Source organism: Nerophis lumbriciformis, linkage group LG05, assembly GCF_033978685.3.
Source record: "Nerophis lumbriciformis linkage group LG05, RoL_Nlum_v2.1, whole genome shotgun sequence".
Classification (NCBI taxonomy): domain Eukaryota; kingdom Metazoa; phylum Chordata; class Actinopteri; order Syngnathiformes; family Syngnathidae; genus Nerophis; species Nerophis lumbriciformis.
The window spans coordinates 31,778,248-31,799,285 of record NC_084552.2 but is presented as its reverse complement, the minus strand read 5'-3'; the positions used below and the strand labels follow the sequence as shown (position 1 = coordinate 31,799,285).

Here is a 21,038-nt window from a genome sequence, read left to right as displayed (position 1 = left end):
AAGCCCTGAGGCAGATGCTCATCTGAGGAACGTTGACAAATAAAAATAATAAAAGTTGTAAAATAGTAAGAACCATGTGTAGAGATGAAGAATGAAATACAAGACATATGAAGATTAATAGAAAAAAAAATAGTTTATATATATATATATATATATATATATATACACAGTAAATAAATTAATAAATATAACTAAATAAAATCTTGCATGACTAATAGGATAAAAAGTAAAATACAATTGACTTCAATAAAATAATATCAGGTAAAAGCCAAATCAAAAAGGTGGGTCTTAAGCCTGCTCTTAAAAACATGAACATTCTCCGCAGCCCTAAGGTCCTCCGACAAGCTGTCCCATAGACTGGGGCCATAATGGTGGAAAGATGCCATCCCGTAACTTTGTTTCCTGACTTTGTGAATAATTAGGAGATGAGTGCCAGAGGATCTCAGGGCCCGGGATGGGTAATATGGTAAAAGCAAATCTGAAAGATAAGAAGGCCCAACACCATAAAAACATTTATAAACCATAAGAATAACCTTAAAATCGATCCCGAAACACACGGGGAGCCAATGCAGAGATTTTAAAACTGATGTAATGTGAGCCCGCCTTCTGGTCTTTGTCAGGACATGTGCCGCTGAGTTTTGGAGTAATTGTAAAGGTGCAATAACCTTTTTAGGAAGACCAGAAAGCAGGGCGTTACAATAATCAAAATGACAGAATGGAGGAAAAATAATAAAGGTAATTATTTCAATCAGTTTTTTGTTCATCAAAAAGTGTATTTAAACTCAAACAGGCTGACAAAGTCAAAAGCTGCTCTAAAATGTGCTTTCCATGTCGTTTTCTGTCCGGCGTTGACACCTATCAAAGGCAAAAGGGCTTTCTCTATCTGCAAGATAGTGGAAACTGCACAAGCAAGGTGCCTTGCAACATACATGGTGATTTTATCCATCCATCCATATACCGCTTGTCCCTCTCGGGGCCACAGGGGCCCTGGAGCCTTCCCAGCTGCACTCGGGCGGAAGGCAGGAGCACACCCAGGACTAGTTTTACATTTCTTAAAAATCCTCGAGCGGTGGACTCTGCATTTCTTGAAATCAAACTGACCTTGACCCATTAGAAGAACAATGTAAGACTTACATCTTTGGAAGTTTGTCTGATGTGGTTGGATAATTGAGGAAAAAAAGAGTTTTGTTTGGATTTCAAGCCTTTTTTATTTCAAAAACATTTAACACTTAAAATAAAAACTTTTGACTTTGCAAGCTATCACAACAAACCGTATATAATATAGATCATTCTTAAAAGTGTGCAAAATGATAAACAATTTTGCATTTAATTACACATGTCAAAATAAATGAAGAAATATGTATAAAAACATTTATTTTTCACAGCTTTCTCCTTTTTAAAAAGAGTTATAGATAAGACATAAATACATTTACAAGGACTTCACATGGCATAAATGGCCAAATTAGTTTTGTTTGGATTGTTTTTGGTTGAAGCCACACTGAAGTAAAAAAAAAAAAAAAAAAAAAAAAAAAAAAAAAAAAAATCCTCATTCCCTTTTGAGAGATTTGTTACCATTGAGCATGTCTCTGTTGTTGTTCACAACCTTCCTGTGGGCCAGCAGCCGACTTGTTGCCTTGCCAGGTTGCAGGTGCCTGCTCGCCACTACCTCATAGGTCGGGTGGCTTGTCAACGCCCGCAGAAGGTCATCTGAGGAAAAACGAGAATTGGTACAATTTGCTTCTGTGTAACAAACTGCGCAGGAAGAAAGTGATGAGAGACGCTAACCAGGAGTCAACAGGCCGTTGTTGGAAGCCGCGAAGTAAAGGTCAGCAGTGTGATGCTGACGTAAGCCCAGCAGCGCCCCCATCAGGCCAGCAAGCTCCTCAGCACTCAGACTTCCTTTGTCATTTACGCCAAACAACTGGTAAGATATGAAAAAAGTAATATAACATTCTTTAATTTGATGTGCTGCATTAGGTTAAAAGGAAAGGAGATGGACATGAGCCAGGAGAAAAGTCCATAATGATCAATACAATACAATACAAAGTACTTACACTGAAGGCTGTGTGAAGGAGAGACTTGATGCTAACCAGGCCAGAGAGGGCTGCCACATTCAAATAGATTTGCCTCAGGTCCACCATTTTTTCCTTTCAAAAAAACAATAACGATTCAGAAACCGACTGGTTACGGAAATGTCTGATTTGAATGCTGGTGAAAGGGTTTTCTTTCATGCAAAAACTACGTCTCTATAAAAAAGTATATATTTAGTTTAATCGTATAGCGCCAAATCACAAACAAAAGTTATCTGAAGGCACTTTACTCAGAGCATGTCTACACACGCACACTCCTCATACGTTTAGGACGGGGGTCAGCAACCCGCGGCTCTTTAGTGCCGCCCTAGTGGCTCTCTGGAGCATTTTTAAAAAGGATTGAAAATGAAAAAAGATGGGGCAACATTTTTTGTTTTGTTTTAGTTAGGGCTGGGCGATATATCGATACACGCGATATATCGCGGGTTTGTCTCTGTGCGATATAGAAAATGACTATATCGTGATATTCGAGTATACGTTCTCATGCAGTTGCTTTTAGCTGCTGGCAATACACTGCAGGCTCTTCTCACTCTGTCTTGACGCTCCTTCTCACAGACAACGAGCGCACCTTCTTACACACGTCACATACTGTCACGTCATACGTCACATACGTATACGTCCTCCTTGAGCAGAGAGGTAGCAGCATGGCTAAAGCTAGTTGTGATGCGAGTGGGAAGACGAGAGAAAGAAGGTGTGAATCTGGTAACAAATGAAGGAATAATTAATTCCCAAGAAAAACAGCAGGGGGTCCATCGTCTGGCGGTGGTTTGGCTTCAAGTGGGAATATGTCGAACAGACAACCGTAATTTGTCAAGTGTGGGGCGAAAGCGTTTCGTACAAAAAGTAACATTACTGCTAATATGTAGCATCATTTGAAAAGTCACCTGAAGAGTGCTTGAAACTCCGCATGTCAACATCTCCGTTCGGTGCCACACCATCAAAATGCCGAGGCAAACATTTCCACATCAACACCGTTTGAAAAAAAATAGTCAACAGAAGGAGATAACGTCCGCAGGAACCTACCACATAACGAAGGACGAACACCATTTGATTTCCTATTATGCAGCTCATTTTTATTTGACACTTATTGAAATATCTTGTGTGACATCATGTTTTAAACTAATCGCTTGTTTTAAAATGTCTCTGACAATCTTGCACTTTCTGTTTTGGAAATGACATGAATGTTTGTGCCACTGCTTAATAACTGTTTAATAAATACAGTTTTGGTAAATTGACTTAGTTGTGATTTCCTTCTCTACCTGAAAGTTTAAAATTAGCATATATTAATGCAGTATGAAGAATAATGTTTTAATGTAGACACATAGAATCATCATACTGCTGTATATATATGCATCAAGTGTTAATTCAAGGCTAAGGCAAAATATTGAGATGTATATCGTGTATCGCGGTGTGGCCTAAAAATATCGAGATAATAAAAAATGGCCATATCGCCCAGCCCTAGTTTAAGTATGTTTTTTGTTTGAGGACAAACATGACACAAACCTTCCAATTTGTTAGAAAGCCCACTGTTTAATATGTTTGTGTGTATGCTTCAGTGATGAGAGTATTTGGTGGACATCGTTTTGTCCTACTAATTTCAGCGGTTCTTGAACTCACCATAGTGTGGACTTACATGTAACTGTTTGGTTACATGTAAAATCTTCCACTCCTTTGTCTCATTTTGTCCACCAAATCTTTTATACTGAGCGTGAATGCACAAAAGTGCACTTTGTTGATGTTATTGACTTGTTGGAGTGCTAATCAGGCATATTTGGTCAGTGCATGACTGCACGCTAATCAATGCTAACATGCCATTTAGGCTAGCTGTGTGTACATATTGCATCATTATGCCTCATTTGTAGGTATAGTTGAGCTCATTTAATATCCTTTACTTTTATCCTCTTTGTATATAATTTAGTTTTGCATGTCTCATGACACATTACCCGTATGTATTGGCTGCAATTCAGATAGTTGTTTATGTGCCATGTTGTTCCAGACCACAGCAAACATTACCTAGCTTGCCAAAGATTGTAATAAATATATTAAAAGAAGACAGCCTCAACTTGGACACACACATCTATACCTTTGGCCATTAAAAGCCAGTAATTTCCAGGAGTTATCTCACCTGAGTAGCCTCTGATTTACTAATGGTTTCCAATGTTGTAAAAATGTGTAGAATAAATATTACATTTCAACATTTCTGTCAACGAAGATTTGCTTCAGCTTGCGACACAGTCATTTTGATAGTAGGCTATTATAGCTAATATAGACACTTACATCATGTGTTGCCTTCATTATAAGACTTATATACGGCTTTTCATTTTTTGCGGCTCCAGACAGATTTGTTTTTTGTATTTTTGGTCCAATATGACTCTTCCAACGTTTTTGGTTGCCGACCCCTGGTTTAGGAGATCCAGCTGAAGCCCACATGAGCAAGCACTTGGTGATAGAGGCAAGGAAAATCTTCCCTTTGGAAGAAAAAAATAGTTAATGAGCACGAGGGATGTAACTATATAGACATTTCATATAGTGACCAAAATGATTATGGTTATCGCTGTGTTGTGGAATGTGTGCAGAAAGTACTTTTTACTTAGATTTTTTTTAATAACCAAAATAAATACGGTACACCAATTGTTAGAAAGACCACTATTTTGCATGTTTTATGTTTCTTATGCTTCACTGATAAGGCTGTTCTTGCTGGCGTTGCAGCGTCCTACTCTGTTCAGTGGTCCTTGAACATAACGTAAAAACACCTCCATGTCATAGTCCTCCAAGTATATAACGATCACGCTGAATAACAGTTGAATAGCTTAGTTGCTCAGACAGCAATGTTTTATAATGTTTATAATCTGGAAGTTTAGACTGGAGTATGTCGTTTCTTATTCAGGGAAAGACGTTACTCTGTCTCTTTTTCCATGTTAGCATCAGCTAACACTATCGATCACGATTTTTCAATCATTTGAATTTAGAACGTATTTCTAACCATCAGGAGTTTTACGGCTATTACAGGGGAACTGCACTTTTTTTTTTTTTTGCCTATCGTTCACAATCATTATGAAAGATGGATTTTTTTTAATGCATTCTAAATATTAAATACTTTCAACCAAAAGTCCGCTTACAATGAAGCAAATGGGAGCCGTTCAATTCTGCCCCTAAAAACATGCAAACACCTCCATTAGGGTTTTATATACATTATGTAAGTATATATGTAATGTAGTAACAGGCACATTTATAATAACATTTAATATTTACATATTTTATCATTTTAAAAATATGCGGCATAAAGCATCACTTACTGTACAATGTATGCTGTCATTAGGATGCAGACTGCTGGGACGTTCACATATTCCCATTTATATGAAAAATGTCTCATAATCCTTGCGAAGAAACGGGGTGAGGGTCGTGGGGGAACAAACGCTTTTTGTGTCGTTCTCGCCGGTTCCAGGTCCTTAATGGCGGTCAAAGTGTCCCAACTTGTCAGATTATATAATCAACAATCTACTTTTCAGGTGAGAGGAATGATTGGCATGATTTATGATCTAAAATAAACTTACAAGGAGCAGGGAAACGAGGAAACAGAAGACCACTCAATGATGTAAACATAGGGACAAACGGAAGTGATCACGTCGCCGCTATAAATAGTTTCTGTGTTTGCACTTATAATAACAATATCACCAACACTTGGTTAATATTGAAGTCACGAAATGTAAATTGAGTATTGTTGGCGCTTTTCGAATGGTTATTTATTGGATTTTATGGACGGAATAGAAGAGCTCCCATTGGCTGCGCTGTAAGCGGACTTTTATTTACGTTTATTTAATATTTAGAAAGTATTAAAAAAAAAAATCCATCCATCATCATGTCTTTCATAATGTTTGTGAACAGTAGGCAAAATTACAAAAAAAGTGCAGTTCCCCTTTAAAAGTTTATCGTTACATTACTTAAAAGCACAAACAAAACAAAGTGGCGCGCAAACGCTCACTTTTAAAGTTGCAACTTTTCATGACAAACGAAAAGTCTCCTTTGTTATGGACATGATACCACCTTTGACCCGCCTGTTAGTGATGTTCACTCGGTATAAACACCCACAAAACAGGCTTTGCTACACATCATAAAATCTTTTTTTTCTCTAAATGTGGCCCCCGAATCAAAATAATTGCCCAGGCCTGCAGTAGACTATTGCAGGAGGACATCTAAATGGTAAATGGGTTATACTTGTATAGTGCTTTTCTACCTTCAATGTACTCAAAGCGCTTTGACACTATTTCCACATTCACACACACTTTCACACACTGATGGCGGGAGCTGCCATGCAAGACCCTAACCACGACCCATCAGGAGCAAGGGTGAAGTGTCTTGCTCAAGGACACAACGGACGTGACTAGGTTGGTAGATCGAACCAGGAATCCTCAGGTTGCTGCCACGGCCACACTCCCAACGGCGCCACGCCGTCCCCATCTGAGATAAATCTTTTGTACATCGCAGCAGATCATAGCAAACCCCTTTATAGCATGCACAACAATCCAGTACCTTGGAGTAAAAGCTGAGGATGGTAACCGATGTCCGCTGGTCCGCCAGTCCAAGAAGCGAGGACAGCTCTTTGGCACTCACCATTGACCCCTGGGTGACGGTCTGACACCGGTCAAGTATTCTGTCCAGTGCCGCTTCCACCTCACATACTCCCAAGCTGACACACATTATAAAGTTGCACATATTGTAAATATAATTAACAAAAGCAGAGATGCTGCCCATACCCAGCCCTGTGCAGCAGAGTCAGCGTTCGATGGCCGGGCGACACCAGCGGTACTGAGAGACCGCCCACTTTGCAGACGGGCACGCCTCCGTCCATCACGTAGTCTGTAGCCGGGATCCTGAGGACACTGACGCACAGCACAGCACTGTATGATTTGCACCGTGCGGTGTAGAAACAAACGGCATTCTGTGGCGTCTTACTCGGCCATGAGCTTCTGCACGTTGTCGGCGTACAAGCTGGGGTCAGACCTCTCCTCCGGCGAGGGTGTGTAGACGGGCAAGAACTGCAACGAGGCGCAATGTGGCAACAAGTGCGACATCAAGAGAAAAACGTGCAGTCCTCACCTCCACGGTGATGTTGGTGAAGAGCTGTGAGCCGGTGTGCCACAGCGCCTCATACCTACAGGAGGAGCGCCCACCTTAGTGTGCATGGAGGATTTTAAAAAATGGACCAGCAGAGCTCACCATGTTGTCCCCGTGTAGGACCAGCGAACAGTGTCCTGAGGGACACAAACAACATTTCACCAAAGTGAGAATACGGTCCACTCCATCACATTTTTTAATGACAGTACTAAGGAAGTCAACTTGGATACAGAGTACAGGAGATCCCAACAATTCGCCAAGGTCACGGTCCAAGAATGACAAAAGAAAAAAGCCTATTTTTGATACTCAAACATGTCTCTCACAGATTTACTTTTAAATATCAAAAAATAATCAGACATTAAGAATACAGTATGAAGGCATCTTCCTCCTGGAAAATATTGAGTGGATTGACTTGTGAGACATGGCCTCCTGCTGGATTCATAACGACAGCATCGTGTAGAGAGTGCCATCAAACCACTTTCTGTTTAGGTTGCCCTTACAAAAAAGTAAAACAATCTTAATTTAAAGCAGAAAACAAAATCTTTGACTGTGCTAATAAAATTAATAGTAGCTTAGATTGGGGGGTGTCGAACTCATTTTAGATCGGGGGCCACATGGAGAAAAATCTACCGTATTTTTCGGACTATAAGTCGCAGTTTTTTTTCATAGTTTGGCCGGGCTCCAGTGCGACTTATATATGTTTTTTTCCTTTTTTATTATGCATTTTCGGCAGGTGCGACTTATACTCCGGTGCGACTTATACTCCGAAAAATACGGTACTCCCAAATGGACCAGACTGGTAAAATCACGGCACGATAACTTAAAAATAAAGACGGCTTCAGATTGTTTTCTTTGTTTAAAAATATGAATTTTTTTTTACATGTTGCGGTTAATAGTATTCTATCTTTATTTGTCGTTATTGATACTTTCTGAATAAATTATGTGATAAAGTTCATGAGTCAACTCATTGATGTTAATTTTCAATCTATCAAGATAAAAAAAGAATCCATCCATCTATCCATTTTCTACCGCTTGTCCCTTTCGGGGTCGCGGGAGGGTGCCGGAGCCTATCTCAGCTGCATTCGGGCGGAAGGCGGGGTACACCCAGGACAAGTCGCCACCTCATCACAGGGCCAACACAGATAGACAGACAACATTCACACTCACATTCACACACTAGGGTCAATTTAGTGTTGCCAATCAACCTATCCCCAGGTGCATGTTTTTGGAGGTGGGAAATAATATCAAAATTAAATTACAGGATGTTATTTATGTAGTTTAGGGATGTCGTTAAATGCGTTAAAATGTAATCCATTCATCCATCCATTTTCTACCGCTTATTCCCTTTGGGGTCGCGGGGGGCGCTGGAGCCTATCTCAGCTACAATCGGGCGGAAGGCAGGGTACACCCTGGACAAGTCGCCACCTCATCGCAGGGCCAACACAGATAGACAGACAACATTCACACTCACATCCACACACTAGGGCCAATTTAGTGTTGCCAATCAACCTATCTCCAGGTGCATGTTTTTGGAGGTGGGAGGAAGCCGGAGTACCCGGAGGGAACCCACGCAGTCACGGGGAGAACATGCAAACTCCACACAGAAAGATCCCGAGCCCGGGATTGAACCCAAGACTACTCAGGACCTTCGCATTGTGAGGCAGACGCACTAACCCCTCTTCCACCGTGCTATGTAATATCGGAAATTATTGGTATCGTTTTTTTAATTTTTTTTTATTATATATTTTTTATTTATTAAATCAACATAAAAAACACAAGATACACTTACAATTAGTGCACCAACCCAAAAAACCTCCCTCCCCCATTTACACTCATTCATACAAAAGGGTTGTTTCTTTCTGTTATTAATATTGTGGTTCCTACATTATATATCAATATATATCAATACAGTCTGCAAGGGATACAGTCCGTAAGCACACATGATTGTGCGTGCTGCTGGTCCACTAATAGTACTAACCTTTAACAGTTAATATGAATAATTTTCATTAATTACTAGTTTCAATGTAACTGTTTTGATATTGTTTTACTTTCTTTTTTTATTCAAGAAAATGTTTTTAATTTATTTATCTTATTTTATTATTATTTTTAAAAAGTACCTTATTTTCACCATACCTGGTTGTCCAAATTAGGCATAATAATGTGTTAATTCCACGACTGCATATATCTGTTGATATCGGTATCGGTTGATATCGGTATCGGTAATTAAAAAGTTGGACAATATCGGAATATCGGATATCGGCAAAAAGCCATTATCGGACATCCCTAATGTAGTTTGATCATTTTCCTCGACTGCTGTACTAACATGTGGTTTATTTTGTACATATGTAGCATCATCTACAAAGATAAAAATAATTGCTATTGCGACATCTAGTGGACACATTTAGAACAGCAGTTTCTTCCATTAAAAAATTTCGGCTCATTTTTATACTTAGCAAATTCATCCCGTGTGCCGGATAAAACCTGTTCCCGGACCTGATCCGGCCCGCGGGATAGCACCTTTATCAGAGACATTCACACATTGTTGGTGATAAACGACAGTTGAAGCCACAGCTGCCCAACGACCACCAGAATAAAAAAATTAAAACTTTTTTTTTAATATATTTTAAAAATAAAAATACAAATGAAGACAATGGGGCTGCCACTGGGTACAAGTTGGGTGCTGTTGCTCAAAGACTCAACAGCAGTGACTGGGAGCGGGTTTTGAACCACCAACATCCGGTTTCTGGGTGATCTGCTCTACCCCCTGAGCAGGTAATAACATCTATTGTATTTTAGAGTAGTCAGTGTGGAACTTTCATTGCTGAAGGAAATTAATCAACACACAGTTCAACTAAATAAGCGTTGGTTGTATAAGTAATACTGCAAAGTAGTGTTGTCCCGATACCAATATTTTGGTACCGGCACCAAAATGTATTTCGATACTTTGATACTTTTCTAAATAAAGGGGACCACAAAAAAATTGCATTATTGGCTTTATTTTAACAAACAATATTAGGGTACATTAAACATAGGTTTCTTATTGCAATGTTGTCCTTAAATAAAATAGTGAACATACAAGACAACTTTTCTTTTATTAGTAAATAAACAAACAAAGGCTCCTAATTTAGTCTGCTGACATATGCAGTAACATATTGTGTCATTGTTCATTTACTGTTAATATCTGGTTATTTTCTGTTTCAACATGTTCTATCTACCCTTCTGTTAAAATGTAATAATCACTTATTTTTCTGTTTGGATACTTGACATTAGTTTTGGATGATTCCACAAATTTGGGTATCAATCCGATACCAAGTCGTTACTGGATCATACATTGGTCATATTCAAAGTCCTCATGTGTCCAGGGACATATTTCCTGAGTTTATAAACGTAATATAAATTTAAAAAAAAAAATTTTGTGATGTTAAAAAATATTGATGTAATCATAGTAGTATCGACTAGATACGCTCCTGTACTTGGTATCATTACAGTGGATGTTAGGTGTAGATCCACCAATGGCGTTTGTTTACATTGTGACGCCGGTGAGCTACGGTGTGTAGTGAAGCATGTTTAGCTATTCTTAGTCCTGCAGGGATGATACTTGTAAGAAACTTACTTTAATTGTCGCCATGGAGACAAGGATTAGTGATTTAGAAGTAGCTACAACACTGCCGACTGTGGATGGACTTTAGCCACTAGCTAGCTAGCCATGTCTTAAAGCAGTGGTTCTCAACCTTTTTTCAGTGATGTACACCCTGTGAATTTTTTTTTTTTTTTTAATTTAAGTACCCCCTAATCAGAGCAAAGCATTTTTGGTTGAAAAAAAGAGATAAAGAAGTAAAATACAGCACTATGTCATCAGTTTCTGATTTATTAAATAGTATAACAGTGCAAACTATTGCTCATTTGTAGTGGTCTTTCTTGTACTATTTGGAAAAAAAGATAGGTTTTTATTTATATTTATAAAGGATTTTTGAATTGTTGCTATTTTTAGAATATTTAAAAAAAATCTCACGTACCCCTTGGCATACCTTCAAGTACCCCCAGGGGTACGCGTACCCCCATTTGAGAACCGCTGTCTTAAAGCATCTCTTCCTGAGGGCGTTTCAGTGTTATAACTTCCCTTTTAAAATGTGTCCGTTCTCCCTTTTCTGTCTACACACTGTGTCTGCTTGTAAGTACTCTGTGACTGTGCGTTGCCGAACATGCTCCTCTGCTCGTAAAACCAGCAATGTCATTACGTGACGATGACAATGGGGACGGGGGGAGGGGGCGGTATAGTACCAAATATGATTCATTAGTATCACGGTACTATACTGGTATTGTTGTACTGTACAACCCAACTGCAAAGCAAGCTGTACACAGACTAATCTAAGGTAGTCACGCCACCTTTTGGTCTCCACTCACCACTTTGTTGGAGTATCGCAATAGAACTGGCTGGACCGGGACTCCTGAGAGAAAGGCACCTGAAAGGAGAGAGAGCACATAGAGAAGTTGCAAATGACTAACGTTGCTGCGCCCTTTTCTTCCCTCTTCATGCCACTCATTCCATATAAGCGCTGCCCCAGGACCGGATAGTCAAGACCGACTGCACCGGGGTCTGGTTCTATAAAAAGGTAATGCTGGGAAAAGGTGAACTCACCGGGTTTGAACTTGATGAGAGCGCTGCCGTTGGTCGTGGTGCCTTCAGGGAACATCAGCATCTGGACAAGAAGTCAGTGAACGGAAGGAAGTGCGGGCGTGGAAGTGGGTTCCGTTCTTGCTGTGACGCACCTGGGGCCAGTAGCCGTTGGAGGTTATCCTCTCTGTGATCTGGGCCACGGCTTTTCGTCTGGAGTCCGGATCACTTCGGCTCACCATGACCGACTGGTTGAACTCCAGGAGTGCTGCATTCAAAAGTCAAGATGAATATGTCCTAATAAACATGGTGAGGCGTTTGAGGGCATACCGCCAATGACCGGCAAGCTGGTGTTTTCGGAGCGGGACACCACCGTGGGGAGTTGGGTGGGACACAGAACCAGCATGTCCAGAAAGCTACTATGAGGCGCCACCACCAACACCGGCGCCTCCTTGAGGTCGGCCCGCCGACCTTTCACCTTGATCCACACAAAGCCCATGCAGAAAAAGACGGCCCGGCTCAGCAACCATATGGGCGGGTGGAACAGCCATCGGCGCCAGCCCGTGATGGGACGGGAGCGCTCCTCCGCCGACAGGCCGACCAAGCGAAGGAGGGCCAGGGGCCACATGAGGAGCATGAAGACGCTCATCAGGACGAGCCGAAGTGGGAAGAGGACGCTTCCTTGGAGGACACCCTTTGGATGAAAGGTGGCACAATTACATTTGCAACAAAACAGTAAAGTTAAAGTACCACTGATAATCACACACACACACACACACACACACACACACACACACACACACACACACACACACACACACACACTGGGTGTGGTGAAATTACCCTCTGCATTTGACCCATCCCCTTGTTCCACCCCCTGGGATGTCAGGGGAGCAGTGAGCAGCAGCGGTGGCCGCTCTCAGGAATCATTTGGTTGATTTGACGCCCAATTCCAACCCTTTGATGCTGAGTGCCAAGCAGGGAGGCAATGGGTCCCATTTTTATACTCTTTGGAATGACTCGGCCGGGGTTTGAACTCACGACCTACCGCAATACCCTCCTAAAGTAGCATGGCGCTCCCGACTCTCGTATCTATCTTCGATTTCCCCTTTCCACCCTGTGGCCATGGGGATGGCAGAGCACTCTAGTGCTTTTGCAGTGAGTATTCAAGAACAGTAGAGTACTCAGTGGCCTTGTAGTTAGAGTGTCCGCCCTGGCGTCGGTAGGTTGTGAGTTCAAACCCCGGCTGAGTCATACCAAAGACTATAAAAATGGGACCCATTACCTCCCTGCTTGGCACTCAGCATCAAGGTTTGGAATTGGGGGTTAAATCACCAAAATGATTCCCGAGCGTGGCCACCGCTGCTGCTCACTGCTCCCCTCACCTCCCAGGCGGGTGAACAAGGGGATGGGTGAAATGCAGAGGATAATTTCACCACACCTAGTGTGTGTGTGACAATCATTGGTACTTTCTCTTTAACTTTAACTAGAGCGCTCTTGTCAAGTAGAGGATCTTTGATTGAGAAGCTGAAAAACTTATCCCTCATGATTTATTTCAGCGGCCCAAATTATCAGCTGAAAAATATTTTGCTTTGCAAGTACTGTGTGACTATCTTTGCTGATGTTTTGCGTTGACCTTCATGTATTGCAATTGGTTTGTGGCATGTATGAATTGAGGTTTTTATTCGGATTTAAATTGGAAGTCAAATTTAAGTCGCCCATTTGCATACGTGCACAATTATTTCCTACATCCATCCATTCATTTTCTACCGCTTGTCTCTTTCGTGGGTCGCAGGGGAGGGGTGGGGGGGTGGGGGGGTGGGGTGGGGTGGGGGGGGGGGGGGGTGGAGCCAAGCGTAGCCGCATTCGGGCAGAAGGCGGGGTACACCCTGGACAAGTCGCCACCTCATCACAGGGCCAACACAAAAAGTAGTAACTTAGTATAAACAACAAACCAAAAAATGTGTAACTTAGTGTGTACAACAAACCAAACCAAAAAAGTAGTAATTTAGTATATACAAACAACCCAAAAAGTAGTAATATAGTATATACAACAAACCAAAAAGGAGTAACTTAGTATATACAACAAACCAAAAAATTAGTAACTTAGTGTGTACAACAAACCAAACCAAAAAAGTAGTAATTTAGTATATACAACAAACCAAAAAGTAGTAACTTAGTATATACAACAAACCAAAAAATTAGTAACTTAGTGTGTACAACTAACCAAACCAAAAAAGTAGTAATTTAGTATATACAAACAACCCAAAAAGTAGTAATTTAGTATATACAACAAACCAAAAAGTAGTAACTAAGTATATACAACAAACCAAAAAATTAGTAACTTAGTGTGTACAACAAACCAAAAAGTAGTAACTTAGTATATACAACAAACCAAAAAATTAGTAACTTAGTGTGTACAACTAACCAAACCAAAAAAGTAGTAATTTAGTATATACAAACAACCCAAAAAGTAGTAATTTAGTATATACAACAAACCAAATAGTAATATAGTATATACAACAAACCAAAAAATTAGTAACTTAGTGTGTACAACAAACCAAACCAAAAAAGTAGTAATTTAGTATATACAACAAACCAAAAAGGAGTAACTTAGTATATACAACAAACCAAAAAATTAGTAACTTAGTGTGTACAACAAACCAAACCAAAAAAGTAGTAATTTAGTATATACAACAAACCAAAAAGTAGTAACTTAGTATATACAACAAACCAAAAAATTAGTAACTTAGTGTGTACAACTAACCAAACCAAAAAAGTAGTAATTTAGTATATACAAACAACCCAAAAAGTAGTAATATAGTATATACAACAAACCAAAAAGTAGTAACTAAGTATATACAACAAACCAAAAAATTAGTAACTTACCGGTAGTGTGTACAACAAACCAAACCAAAAAAGTAGTAATTTAGTATATACAACAAACCAAATAGTAATATAGTATATACAACAAACCAAAAAATTAGTAACTTAGTGTGTACAACAAACCAAACCAAAAAAGTAGTAATTTAGTATATACAACAAACCAAAAAGTAGTAACTTAGTATATACACCAAACCAAAATAGTAATTTAGTATATACACCAAACCAAAAAATTAGTAACTTAGTATATACAACAAACCAAAAAATTAGTAACTTAGTATGTACAACAAACCAAAGCAAAAAAGTAGTAATTTAGTATATACAACAAACCAAAAAATAGTAACTTAGTATATACAACAAACCAAAAAGTAGTAACTTAGTATGTACAACAAACCAAAAAATTAGTAATATAGTATATACAACAAACTAAAAAAGTAGTAACTTAGTATATACAACAAACCAAAAAATTAGTAATATAGTATATACAACAAACTAAAAAAGTAGTAATTTAGTATATACACCAAATCAAAAAAGTAGTAATTTAGTATATACAAGCCAAAAAAGTAGTAATTTATATACACAAAACCATAAAAGTAGTAATTTAGTATATACAACAAACCAAAAAAGTAGCAACTTAGTATATAGAACAAACCAAAAAAGTAGCAACTTAGTATATACAACAAACCAAAAAAGTAGTAATTTATATACACCAAACCAAAAAAGTAGTAATATAGTATATACAACAAACCAAAAAAGTAGCAACTTAGTATATACAACAAACCAAAAAAGTAGCAACTTAGTATATACAACAAACCAAAAAGTAGTAATTTAGTATATACAACAAACCAAAAAAGTAGCAACTTAGTATATACAACAAACCAAAAAAGTAGTAATTTAGTATATACAACAAACCAAAAAAGTAGTATCTTAGTATATACAAAAAAAAAAAAGTAGTAACTTAGGCCATGTCCACACGAACACAGATACTGAATAAATGCATACTTTTCTCTGCATTTAGGCCACTTGTCCACACCCAAACGCACACCACTGTCCTAACAAATGCAGACTACCACGTGTGTAATATTTAAATCAAGTCTACCACTATAAGACTACCACGTGTGTAATATTTCAATCAAGTCTACCACTATAAGACTACCATGTGTGTAATATTTAAATCAAGTCTACCACTATAAGACTACCATGTGTGTAATATTTAAATCAAGTCTACCACTATAAGACTACCATGTGTGTAATATTTAAATCAAGTCTACCACTATAAGACTACCATGTGTGTAATATTTAAATCAAGTCTACCACTAAAAGACTCCCATGTGTGTAATATTTAAATCAAGTCTACCACTATAAGACTACCATGTGTGTAATATTTAAATCAAGTCTACCACTATAAGACTACCATGTGTGTAATATTTATATAAAGTCTACCATGTGTGTAATATTTAAATCAAGTCTAGCACTATAAGACTACCATGTGTGTAATATTTAACAGAGGTGTGGACTCGAGTCACATGACTTGGACTCGAGTCAGACTTGAGTCATGAATTTGATGACTTTAGACTCGACTTGACAAAATGTAAAGAGACTTGCAACTCGACTTAGACTTTAACATCAATGACTTGTGACTTCACTTGGACTTGAGCCTTTTGACTTGACAAGACTTGCTACTTTCCCCAAAACCCAAAGCTTAAAAAGTTATTTGGGAGCGCTCCGAATCTTTCATTTTCTACGTCTGTGTCTATCAGCGTGTGTTTCCTGTCAGCTGGTGCGCTCTCAGTGCAACAGCCAATCAAATTAGATCTACGTTGTTTTCATCACACAGCATTCATCCAATCAAATTGCAGAAGAACCAATGAACAAGAGTTGTCCAACAACGCGCCAGTGAGAAACAATTATGCCAAAGTTGGTTTCGTTCGGGTATGAAAACTACGACTTGTTCAACAAAAAACTAATTGCCGTATGCAAATCACGCAGTTCGAATATTACAGACGGAGACGCAACAACTTCAAACTTCGTTCGACATTTGAAGTTGCACAAAGAAGGGTAAGTTTTGAATGTAAGATAACGTTTATTGGCTAAGTAACGTGACTTTTATTTGCTGTGTAGTTAAATCAGTGAGGCTGTAAACTCACTGCTAACGTTATAACCATAGACATCTTATAAGTAGACGCAGCATGGAACGCTACTGCCTACTGGCGCAGACGAGACGCGTGGCCGCCATCTTGGAGTGGTGATCCGCTCCACTCAGTGCAATTCATTTGGCAGGAACAATTAACTGTCAGCGCATTTAATTAATTTTACCTCACTAAATACCACTGATTTTCACCCGCTTTTTTGTCATACGTGTAACTATAATAACAGACACATGTTTTGGCCTGTTTTATTATTCATAGTTTGCTTAACAGTAATATAATATTCTTATACGCTATAAGTGACCAGACGTCCCAGATCAAAACTGGGAATATAATCCCAGAGAAGGGGGAAAAAACGGTCAGCTATTTTTAAATTGAAGAAACAATATGATTAGGTTATATATACATGCGTATATCCTACATAAACAATGTATAAATACATTAGATATCTATATATCTTAGGGACCTATAGACTGTATCTCTGTTGCTGCAGCAACAGAGAGTTTATTATGTCTTGACACTTTGTATTGATATTTTCTATTACATTCTTCCCTTAAAATGATCATGTTTACAGTGATTGTTATATATGTATTTTTTATGTAAATCGCTTTGGATAAAAGCGTCTGCCAAATACTTAAACATATATAAACACCTGAAAGTCTTCATATCAGCTAAAACCACCAATCTGTTTCACTGGATTCAGAATAAAACCAAATGCTGTCTTACCCAACAATGTTAGTATTTGAATATTGTTACTTGAAGACTTATTCCTGGTTACAATTATACTGTTAAGAAAGTATTGTCTTCTATTTTGCCTAAAATGAGAATGCATCATAATCAGTGGCGGCTGGTGAATTTTGTTTTAGGTGGGGTACAAAGTTTGTAAACCAAACCCCTTTAGGGGTGCCATCCTCCCCCAGAAGACTTCTTTGTGATTTTCACATACAAATATTGAAGATCTTTGCTCATTCTCAACTCTGTGGTAATATTATTTTCATAAAATACAACCAATAGTACGTTAATGTTAAATCTTTCTTGTGAAAAGTAATCCCCCGATTCCTATTTTCAACAGTCCGCTCATTTGAGCAGGAAAACGCTGAACACCAGTCCGGCATCTTTGTTTTCTACCTGTCAACTGTCAGTTTAGGCTGCTCGCCGGCTCCTCGTCACCACTTCAAGATGGCGGCCAAATTGCTCACGTCACAGCAACCAATGCTGCGTCTACTTATAAGATGTCTATGGTTACAACGTCATTGCAAACACTTCAATATGTTGCGTCCACTGCAGTTTGCTACCTTATTCATACTTTTTGTCAAGTGATTTTTTTAAGCAGGGTCTCATGAGGTACCTACACATAACGTTACGTTAGTCAATGTATCACACACAGTAACATTACGTTAGTCAATGTATCACACACAGTAACATTACGTTAGTCAATGTATCACACACAGTAACGTAACGTTAGTCAATGTATAACACACAGTAACGTAACGTTAGACGGCGGTCAGCAGCACCGCGTATTTTAGCCACCTACAAAAAGACAAACATAGTCAAATAAAGGTCAGTTAAAATGTATACTATGTTAAGAATATGTGTACATATTGAAAAGGGCACTGACATCTAAAAAGTACAACTCTGTTCATTGTTTTGTTCATGTATTTGTTATGTTTTTCATGTGTACGCACACATAAAAACACATACAGTATGAGATGAGATCAATGATATAAGGTAAGAACAGGATAGAAACTGCTGTGGAACTAGTTACAATGCAATATGCCATGGAAATACAATGTTAACACTTCTGTACAAATAAGTACAGTTGCACTTGTTTTTGCAAATGTGTTTATTCTGTAAAGGAATGAGTTAAATGTTTAAAATGACTGGTTAATAGTGCTATTATGAAGTGCAATGTCAGCACTATTTTTTTTCCTGCAATTTCAAATGCACTTGTTTTAATAAATAAATACAGCGTTTTAAAAGCATACACAATCTGTGTAAATACATTAGTCTGTGGTTAAAAGGACTTGAAAGGACTCGAAACTCAAAATGCAGGACTTGGGACTTGACTTGAGACTTTCCAGTCTTGACTTTAGACTTGACTCGGGACTTGCCTGTCTTGACTCGGGACTTGACTCGAGACTTGAGGGCAAAGACTTGAGACTTACTTGTGACTTGCAAAGCAATGACTTGGTCCCACCTCTGATATTTAAATCAAGTCTACCACTATAAGACTGCCGGTGGTACGCGAACCAAAGCTCATGTTGTCAAATGAAGTGTTTGAAGTTCCAGCCAAGCCCAGAGTCACACAGTTTGTCTTCTTGTCACGCCTGACAGCAAGTTGAAGAGATTCGTTTGGAAAAAAGAACCATGTCAGAGGAAGCGGACAGTCAACTTTACCCTGATCCTTTGGGTGCTGCTCATCTTCACTTCGTGGTAGAAAGGATGTGACTCGCAGGCTGCAGACTGACGCCGCAGCTTCTCCATGACGGCCCCGCAATATTAATAATAATATATTTTTTTTTTAAAACACTCTTTCAAAAATAAAAACCTGCACTAGGAGATGAGAACAAATAAGACCCCGGTGACAGTACGGCGATCAAAAGGAGGTGAAGAAGTGTGGAGGTGGTGAACGGCACATGTTGATGATGGCCGCCGACACAACAAGGTGACTTAATAAGCGCGGTGACGTCACGAGCCACACCTGCCACGCCCCCCCACTCCTGCCTGCTGGACCGGTCTGCCTCGTTCACATTCATGAGGCGGCCACCAATCCACTGCAATCACGTTGTGTGAGAACCTTTTAATTATTATTATTTATTTATTTTAACTTGGATCAATTTAGTGTATTCATTCCCAATTTGGCCAGGGTCAGTCTTGGAAACGAGATTTTAATCTCAATGATTAAAAACAAAACAAAAAAAAACTTGGTTAAATGTAGGATATTGTTTGATATTGAATTTAAACTTGTGATAACTTAAGGCATTTCGCCCCCAAACTGTGGCTTGACAGGAATTTTCTACCTAACATGAATTAGAATAAAAAAAAACATTAATTAAATGACTGTCTAACTCAGGGGTGCCCAAACTACGGCCCGCGGGCCGGATATGGCACGTCAGCGTCAATGATCCGGCCCGCTGGAAGTACCAAGTTAAACATTTTTATTATTTTTTTTGTATTATTATTTTAAAAAATTAGGGATGTCCGATAATGGCTTTTTGCCGATATCCGATATTGTCCAACTCTTTAATTACCGATACCGATATCAACCGATACCAATATCAACCGATACTGATGTATACAATTGTGGAATTAACACATTATTATGCCTAATTTGAACAACCAGGTATGGTGAAGATAAGGTCCTTTTTTTAAATATTAATAAAATAAAATAAGATAAATAAATTAAAAACATTTCCTTGAATAAAAAAGAAAGTAAAACAATATAAAAACAGTTACATAGAAACTAGTAATTAATGAAAATGAGTACAATTAACTGTTAAAGGTTAGTACTATTAGTGGACCAGCAGCACGCACAATCATGTGTGCTTACGGACTGTATCCCTTGCAGACTGTATTGATATATATTGATATATAATGCAGGAATCAGAATATTAATAACAGAAAGAAACAACCCTTTTGTGTGGGGGAGGGAGGTTTTTTGGGTTGGTGCACTAATTGTAAGTGTATCTTGTGTTTTTTATGTTGATTTAATAAAAAAAAAACAACGATAATTTCCGATATTACATTTTAAAGCATTTATCGGCCGATAATATCGGACATCTCTATTAAAAATCTGTCATTTCTCATCTATTTTGTACCGCTTGTTACTCTTGGTGTCTCCTTGCCGCTCAGGCAAATCATATTGTCTAAAAATGCATTTTCCCATCGATAACGTGACATTGTGTTTGCGCCGCAGTGTCGTAGACCGCTTCGATTAGTGTGCGAGGAATATATATATATATATATAGTCGAGGTTTCTGTGGTTTATCCATTATATACCGGGGTAGAGTGGAATATTCGTTAGGTCAGGAGAAAACACAGAGGCTATATCATCCCTACAAGCCTGTTTCGCAGGTTTTTAATTCGAAAAATAAAATAAAATTCCCTGACGAGCAGGGAAACCTGCGAAACAAGCTTGTAGGGATGATATAGCCTGTGTTTTTTCCTGACCTAACGAATATATATATA

At 38.7% G+C, this 21,038-nt stretch overlaps 1 protein-coding gene across 1 annotated transcript; it reads right to left on the bottom strand.

Annotated features, from left to right (window-relative positions):
* Positions 1–1,226: 1,226 nt before the first annotated feature.
* On the bottom strand, positions 1,227–19,493 carry lpcat4 (lysophosphatidylcholine acyltransferase 4). Its single transcript, XM_061960856.1, has 13 exons — positions 19,248–19,493; positions 12,151–12,514; positions 11,976–12,088; positions 11,845–11,905; positions 11,610–11,668; positions 7,308–7,342; positions 7,188–7,242; positions 7,044–7,126; positions 6,845–6,970; positions 6,621–6,777; positions 2,055–2,147; positions 1,786–1,921; positions 1,227–1,707 (listed from the first exon to the last, which is right to left on the bottom strand). Exons 1-13 carry the CDS (start codon positions 19,332–19,334, stop codon positions 1,547–1,549), a joined length of 1,530 nt encoding a protein of 509 aa, XP_061816840.1. The 5' UTR covers positions 19,335–19,493; the 3' UTR covers positions 1,227–1,546.
* Positions 19,494–21,038: the final 1,545 nt, after the last annotated feature.

What these genes read in the sequence shown, in the direction of transcription:
- lpcat4 (XM_061960856.1), bottom strand. Translation starts at nt 19,334, where the DNA reads ATGGAGAAGCTGCGGCGTCAGTCTGCAGCCTGCGAGTCACATCCTTTC. An exon ending in TCTCATCAAGTTCAAACCCG is followed by an intron (nt 11,669 to 11,844) that starts GTGAGTTCACCT and finishes CTCTCCTTTCAG; the next exon opens with GTGCCTTTCTCTCAGGAGTC. An exon ending in TCCTACACGGGGACAACATG is followed by an intron (nt 7,243 to 7,307) that starts GTGAGCTCTGCT and finishes CTCCTCCTGTAG; the next exon opens with GTATGAGGCGCTGTGGCACA.